This window comes from Ursus americanus, chromosome 15 (genome assembly GCF_024610735.1).
Source record: "Ursus americanus isolate L20-20 chromosome 15, mUrsAme1.1.p, whole genome shotgun sequence".
In the NCBI taxonomy this organism is placed as follows: Eukaryota; Metazoa; Chordata; class Mammalia; order Carnivora; family Ursidae; genus Ursus; species Ursus americanus.
Window position 1 is genome coordinate 2030874 of NC_142141.1, and position 7944 is coordinate 2038817.

Below are 7944 nucleotides of genomic sequence, written 5' to 3' on the forward strand. Positions count from 1 at the left end.
CCTGCTTCCAGTCCCACTATCTATGAAAGAGATGGGGAGACCAGCTCCTCATTCTATCCACACACTCCACATTCCAGCTCCTCCGCCCTTGGGGGCCTAGCAAGGGAGCTGCTCTGCTCGGCTTTCCACAAACAGCTTGTGCCCTGCCAGGCCCAGGAGGGCAACTTGACCAATCCCTGCTTCCCAGGACTCAGGGACCTTTGACCAATCCTATTGATCTGGACTCCTGGGCAAGCAGCTGGACTAACAGACAGACGCCATGAGGGGTCTGCTGTTCCTGGGGTCCCTGCTGGGAAGCCTGGAGTCAGCGCTTTTGGTGAGGGCTTTGGGAACCAGGAGGACTGTGCTGGGATGGCCCTGGGGGGCCCTACCACAGCCTTGGTCTCTGCTCATGTCCTTTTGGTCCAGGTGACTGGAAGGTCTGTTTGGAAAGGCAAGAAGAAACTATAAGGCCCAGGTGGAGGAGAGAGAGAGAGACAGCCAGAGCTGGTGGATATGAGGACATGGCCTTCATTTCTGGGGGAGGGGACCTTGAGGAGACAATGGGAAGAGGAAGGGTCTAGGTCTTTTGAGGAAATTTTCGCATTTCTGAGATGTGAGAGGAAGCTGAGAACTGGCATGGGATCAGAGGGAGGCTATGACTTTCTGAGAAAATTCCCTGCCCTCTTCTCTCCCTTGGAGATTCCACCCTGGAAAGCCCCCAAGGAGCATAAACACAGAGTGGATGAGCATACAGTGGGTAAGTACCCTGGCTGCACCTCCCAAGAGACCCTCAGGTGGGAATCAGTATGGTGGGGAGGGTGCAGATGGTGCTTTGGGGTCCTTGGAGCAAGGGGAGGGATCCTGGATACTCTTCACCGTGTCCCCACTTTGGCTGGCATTCAGACCAGAGTGTCTACTGTGCACCAGGGCTTGTGCCCATGGGTACTGGGGACCCACACTGATAGTGAACTGTACTCTCCTTGAGGGCAGGGCTTGAGCTGTATCTGAGGGCCCAGTCCAGTGCCTTCCAGTCTTTCATTTCCCTAGCCTCTCCTCTTCTTCCCCTGCCCTCAGTACATCTCACAGGCATCAGTCACGCCACACAGAGGCCAGGGCCCTTGATGGACAAGGAGGGATCAGAGCAGGGCTCTGGAGCCTAAATGCCTCTGAATCCTGGCTTCATCACTTATGTGCCGGGTGACTCTGGGCAAATGACTTGACCTCTCCAAGCTTCAACTTCCCCAACCATATAGGCTGGGAATAGTAAACCTCTTAGGGTTGTGGAGGAGAAATGAGTTGTTAATCCATGCAAAGCACTCAGCCCACAGACTGCAGCGTGGTAAATGATTAAACTCTTATTAGCTTTTATTTATCAAGCTCCCTTTTAAATGGGGGATGTCTGCGTCTCCCCCCTCCTCAAGCCATGCCACAGCTCCCCATTGCCTTCCTTCTTCCAACCACTCAATATTTGCCTAGAATTGTGAACTACTGTGGACCCTGCCTTGGTAAGCCTGGTGTACTGAGGCCAGGCCCAGCCCCTTAGCATGGCACTAGGGCCCCCCAGACCCAACCCTGCCTGCTTCTGCCTCCTCTCCTCATCCATCCACACCCCACCACACTGCTTTCCTCTCTCTTGCCTGAGACAACCTAGGTGCGCTGTCCTTGCCTAACCACCTACTTGAGGTCCTCCTCCTCTCTCTCCATCCCACTGGCATCTTAAAGGTCCATCTAAGACACCTCTCTCCTCCTTTATTCCTGTTCCCTCAGCAAGTGCCATTGTGCCTTTAACAACAAAAGAGCAGCTAATGTTTATTGAGCACATACTACATGCCAGACTCTGTGTAAGTGTTCGATAGACGCGATCTCATATAAGCTTCCGAGACTCCTCTGAAGTAGATCGTCATGTCTTGTCATTCCTGGTTGTCACGTTCTATAGGGTCACCGAGAACACTGAATTAGCGAATACTGAACGGCTGTTCCCAGAGGAAATATAAGGTTAGGCTCCTGTGAGCTCCAGTCGCAATATTTTCATCAATCGTCAACGTAAAACCTTGTTTTATGTGTGCTTCTCTTTCAAGATGCTTAATGCACTGTTGCTTCGTTAATGCCGGAGCCGTGCCCAGCAGCACTGCGACTCGTGCACACGAAGCTCATCCCCCACAGGGATGCTCTCCACAGCCCCTGCCGTGGCCTCTTGCCCTTAGGGACGTCGACACTATATTTGGGGGCCATTTGCAACAGTAAAAGCTTCTACCAGAAGCACACGATTTCAAAAAGGTGGCTCTAAATTAGGCCGTGAAAAGGACACTTCTTTACAGAAGAGCTGAGACAAGAAGCAGAGTGCTACCTTGTTTCGCCTCAGCTGGGAACATGTGTGTCAGGCACCTCGCATTTTTCACCGTTCTGCACATGTCCGTGAATGCCCATAAAAGCACCTTGAGAATTGGTTTGGGGATTACAAATAAATTTGCACAGATTTGCAAATGCGGCAAATAGAGAGATGCCTTGGTACTGTTTTAAAAAATAATAATAGCAATATTTTCATTGTAAAAACTTTAGAAATTACAGAAATGCGAAAGAAGAAAAAAATCCCCCATAACCCACTATCTTCTAAAAAACACTCCTACAAACTTCAGAGCATGTCGTTCTAGATTTCTTTTTTATGCATACGTAAATATATTTGTACAAAAATAGGACCACATTTGACATGCTGTTTTTAACTTGTTCTTCATTTAAAATTATGTTTTCTGTACTATTATATCTGCATCATTAAAAGTTATTTTTATTATAAGATATACGTAATATAAAATTTACTATCATAATCGTTTTTAAGTGTACAAGTCAGTGGTATTAAGCACGTTCTGTTGTCCTGCAAACATCACCACCCTCTATTTCCAGAACTTTTTTCATCTTGCAAAACTGAAACTCTAACTGTATAGTTGACCCTTGAACAACAAGGTTAGCGGAGCTGATGTCCTCCCTCCACTGCAGTAGAAAATCCACGTAGAACTTCTGACTCCCCAAAACTTAACTACTAATAGCCTACTGTAGCCTACTGACCAGGAGCCTTACCGATAATGTGAACAGTCAATTAACACATATTTTGCACATTAGATGTATTATAAATTGTATTCTTGGAATAGAGTAAGCTAGAGAAAAGAAAATGTTATTAAGAAAATCATAAGGAGGGGCGCCTGGGTGGCACAGCGGTTAAGCGTCTGCCTTCGGCTCAGGGCGTGATCCTGGTGTTATGGGATCGAGCCCCACATCGGGCTCCTCTGCTATGAGCCTGCTTCTTCCTCTCCCACTCCCCCTGCTTGTGTTCCCTCTCTCGCTGGCTGTCTCTATCTCTGTCAAATAAATAAATAAAATCTTAAAAAAAAAAAAAAAAGAAAATCATAAGGAGGGGCGCCTGGGTGGCGCAGTCGTTAAGCGTCTGCCTTTGGCTCAGGGCGTGATCCCAGCGTTCTGGGATCGAGCCCCACATCAGGATCTTCCACTAGGAGACTGCATCTTCCTCTCCCACTCCCCCTGCTGTGTTCCCTTTCTCACTGGCTGTCTCTCTGTCAAATAAATAAATAAAATCTTAAAAAAAAAAAAAAAAGAAAGAAATTCGTAAGGAAAACACATTTATAGTACTGTATTTATTGAAAAAAATCCACATGTAAGCACACCTGTGCGTTTCAAACTTGGGTTTTTCAAGGGTCAACTATACTATTATCATTACCATTTTACAGAGGAGGAAACTAAGGCTCAGAGTGGTCAAGTGACTTCTACATTCACGTAGTATTTATTAAGTGCCTACTTTGTGGCAAGCACGCTTCTAGGTATGGGGGGCTGCAGACTTGCCCAAGGTCACACGACTAGTAGGTGGTGAAATCAGGAGTCCACTCTAGCTAGCTGATTACAGAACTGAAGCTCTTAGGCAGGAAGCAGTTTCAAAGGCACAGTGATCTTTCCAAGGGTCTGTTTTCCAACCAGGCCCTGATGGGTGGCACCTGGGCAGGGGCCATGGGGAACATCATCAGGGCATGTGTTATCTCTGCAGTTCTCACTGTCACTGGGGAGCCCTGCTACTTTCCCTTCTGGTACAACCGGCAACTGTACCACAAATGCATCCACAGGGGCCGGCCTGGCCCACGGCCCTGGTAAGACTACCCAGAAGGGGTGGGAGCAGGGGCCTGTGGGAGATGGATTCTGCCCATCCTTCTGCCCAAGGAAACCTGCTTGGAGAGAGGGGGCTCTGAGAGGGAAGGGTGGGCAGTCCCCTGGGCAGAGCAGGGAAGCTTTATCTCTTTCTACAGGTGTGCTACCACCCCCAACTTCGAACAGGACCAGCAATGGGCATACTGCCTGGAGCCCAAGAAAGTGAAAGGTGCTACACACAGCCTTTGGGGGTGGCCCAGGGCCCTCTCCTCCCCACTAGTTACTCTCCTGGGTATCATCAGCCCCTATACACCTGGTATTCTGGGCCCATCCAGACCCTTCCCTCCCTCCAGAGGGAAAAGTTCTTGGAGAAGGTAGCCCCATTTTGCAGGTGAGTAAACTAAAGCATGGAAACTTAGGAGTGCCAAGGTCACAAGACAAGCAGGTTTAGGTAGGAACTTGGCCCCATGACCCAGGCTGTCTGACTCAGGCTCCCCACTCTTCCTTCTACTGTGTCCACCTCTCAGACCACTGCAGCAAACACAGCCCCTGCCAGAACGGAGGGACCTGTATGAACATGCTACATGACCCACACTGCATCTGTCCAGAACACTTCACTGGGAGGCACTGCCAGAGAAGTAAGGAGATGGTGAAGCCGGGGGAGGGGATGCTGGGGAAGCAGGGCAGTCCTGGGCCTACTGAAGAGGTTTCTGAATCCCCAGGGACTTGGCAAGATCCCAGCCTCTCCTGAGACCACTGCCCCCACCCCTTTGTCCCCAGAGAAGTGCTTTGAGCCTCAGCTTCTCCAGTTCTTCCACGAGAAAGAAATATGGCATAGGCTTGAACCGGCAGGTGTGGCCAAGTGTCAGTGCAAGGGTCCTGATGCTCACTGCAAGTTGCTGGCCACCCAGGGTGAGTGGATGGGAACCGGCCTGGGAGGAAGGCCAAAGGTCGGGAGGAGAAGCTGTTAGGAAATAGTGGTGTGTCCAAGGAAAGGGGAATTCTCTGTGGGGGTCTCTGGGTCCAGAGGTGGCTCAGTGCGCTCCATCTGCCAGTCTGCCGCACCAACCCGTGCCTCAATGGGGGCAGCTGCTTAGAGGCGGAGGGCCACCTCCTGTGCCGTTGCCGGGCCGGCTACGCTGGACGCATCTGCGATGTGGGTGAGTCCGGATCTTGGGGGAAGCAGAAGCTCCGCCCCCAGGGAGGAAGGGCTCCCGGAAAGGGAGTCCGGAGAGTGGGGAAAGAGCCTGAGAGGGTGGTGGGAAGCCGTACCTGTTCCTGGCTGCAAGGAGCCTCCTCTCTCCCCAGACACTGAGGCGCGCTGCTACGACGGCCGCGGGCTTGACTACCGCGGTAGAGCCCAGACAGCGCTCTCCGGCGCCCGGTGTCAACCGTGGGCCTCAGAGGCCACCTATCAGAAAGTGACTGCAGAGCAAGCGCTTAACTGGGGACTAGGCAACCATGCCTTCTGCCGGTGCAGTGGGTGGGGCGGGTAGGGCGGGTAGGGCGTCCCCCTCTGCCCCAGGGCCCTCTGGGGCTCCTCGCGCTTTAACAGCGCCCCCTCCGTGGTTATAGGAACCCGGACAATGACACCCGTCCGTGGTGCTTCGTGTGGAGTGGCGACCGGCTGAGCTGGGAATATTGCCGCCTGGCACGGTGCCAGGCCCCAAACGGGACGGCTCCTCAGAGCCTGTCTCCAACCCGGGTCCCCACTGGGTACCCGGGCCTTCCCTTGCCCTCGCTTTCAGCATTGCAGAAGCCTCAGCCCCCGACCCCAGGTAGTTGGGAAGGGGCGGGAAGTCGGAGGGCGTACGGCGAGCGACCTTCCAACCCTTGGTGGGTGGCCCAGCACTCAGCCTGGGCTGCTCCCACAGCCTCGGGCGCCACCCCGGAGCAGCCCACTCCTGTGCCCAGTTCGGGCTGCGGACAGCGGCTCCGGAAACGGTTGTCCTCGATGAGCCGCGTCGTCGGGGGACTGGTGGCCCTGCCCGGGGCGCACCCCTACATCGCCGCGCTGTACTGGCGCCACAGTTTCTGCGCGGGCAGCCTCATCGCCTCCTGCTGGGTGCTGACTGCGGCTCACTGCCTGCAGAACCGGCGAGTCCCCGCCCGCCCGGCGCCCCGCCCGGGACCCTAGCTCCTCTCGCCTACGTGCCCAGCTTCCGCGCGACACCCGAACCCTGGCCCTGCCTCTCCCCACCCTTCCCCAGCGTCCCAGGAGGAAGCTGCAACCCAGCAAGGGGCTCAGGAGCAGGAGACCAGTGGCGGGCTCTGAGCGCGCTTCCCCCCCGCACCCCTCCGCCCGCAGGCCAGCGCCGGAGGAGCTGACGGTGGTGCTCGGCCAGGACCGCCATAACCAGAGCTGTGAGCAGTGCCAGACGCTGGCCGTGCGCGCGTACCACCTGCACGAGGCCTTCTCGCCCCTCACCTACCAGCACGACGTGGGTGCGTGCGGGCTCCCAGGCGGCGACGCTGGGGGGAAAGGGTGGGGGAGGGCTCCGAGTCCCGGCGTCCGGGTCTCACGCTCCTCCCCGCCTGCGTTAGCGCTCCTGCGCCTGCAGGAGACAGCGGACGGCCACTGCGCGCTCCCGTCGCCTTTCGTTCAGCCGGTGTGCCTGCCGAGCGGCCCTGCCCGCCCAGCCGAGCCCGAGGCCGCGCTCTGCGAGGTGGCCGGCTGGGGCCACCAGTTCGAGGGTAGGCCGAACGGCTGGGGGCGGCGGGGGCACATCTGGCCACGGGGGTAGGCGAGAGAAACCCGTAGTTTCGGTACCACTAGGGACAGGTGGCGCTGACCTGGTGGGTTGGGAGGACTTGCAGGGCCCTTGTCTCTGCAGTCTGCTCCTGCCAGGGCCTGGGCTTCACTGCTGGGGGGGAGGGGTTCCCCCAGGTCTCCTAAGGGGTACAGAGAGAATCACACTTTCTCTCGGTTCTTTCTGGGCGCTGCGATGCAAGGGCTAACAAGGATGCCGGCATCGCATTGGGGCAGTCGGTTCCCTAGTTGGGGAGCATTGTTCAGAGACACTGGGTGGGAAGTGGGGGTGGGGTTCCAAAGCAGTCCTGCTCCGCCCCGCGCATTCAAATCCCGGCTCCTCTCTGGTCTCAATTTTCTTGTCTATGAAATGGTGTTAACAGCAACCTCTTCTTCACGGGCTTGCTGCGATAGAGGCCAATTAGCGGGCGGCAAGCAGAGTCGCCAGAGGTGTGAGGAAAGCTCTCTCGGTTCGCAGGGGCTGGGGAATATTCCAGCTTCCTGCAGGAAGCGCAAGTGCCGCTCATCTCTTCGGAGCGCTGCTCCGCCCACGACGTGCACGGAACCTCTTTTACCTCCGGCATGCTCTGCGCTGGATTCCTTGAGGGCGGCACCGACGCCTGCCAGGTGAGTCGGTGGGGTTTGGCGCCCTCCACCAGGTCAAGTGCAGACCCCAGACCAAGGGCGCTGAGCCACGTGTCCCTGACCCAGGGTGACTCCGGGGGCCCGCTAGTGTGTGAGGACGAGGCCGCAGAGGGCCAGCTCATCCTGCGAGGTATCATCAGCTGGGGTTCGGGTTGCGGCGACCGCTACAAGCCAGGTGTGTACACCGACGTGGCCAGCTACCTGACCTGGATCCAGGAGCACGCCAGTTCCTGACTCGTCCTTCCCTCCTGGGTGATTCTGGAATGCAAGGGTGGCTGGCCCATGATTATGGATGGCAAGGATTGTGTTCCATTCCTCTTAGCACAGTCAGCCCGGCGCCAGGCATGGAGTAGGCACTCAATAAAGTGCTTTTGAAAATGCTTGAGACGCACAGCTCTGCAGGGGCGCAGGTGGGACATGCC

General features: G+C 55.6%; 1 protein-coding gene across 4 annotated transcripts; it reads left to right on the plus strand.

Annotated features, from left to right (window-relative positions):
* The first annotated feature begins 226 nt into the window (after nucleotides 1-226).
* F12 (coagulation factor XII) lies at nucleotides 227-7902 on the plus strand. 4 transcript variants are annotated; one of them, XM_087867782.1, is made up of 14 exons: nucleotides 227-316; nucleotides 682-739; nucleotides 4031-4130; nucleotides 4287-4357; nucleotides 4656-4766; nucleotides 4909-5040; nucleotides 5184-5288; nucleotides 5437-5611; nucleotides 5704-5906; nucleotides 6003-6225; nucleotides 6437-6573; nucleotides 6673-6822; nucleotides 7356-7504; nucleotides 7589-7902. In XM_087867782.1, exons 1-14 carry the CDS (start codon nucleotides 260-262, stop codon nucleotides 7754-7756), a joined length of 1839 nt encoding a protein of 612 aa, XP_087723908.1. In that variant the 5' UTR covers nucleotides 227-259; the 3' UTR covers nucleotides 7757-7902. The 4 variants fall into 4 exon arrangements, with proteins under 4 accessions (XP_087723908.1, XP_045652332.1, XP_087723909.1 ...); XM_045796376.2 differs by having other exon boundaries at nucleotides 5437-5602; XM_087867783.1 differs by lacking the exon at nucleotides 6673-6822.
* Nucleotides 7903-7944: the final 42 nt, after the last annotated feature.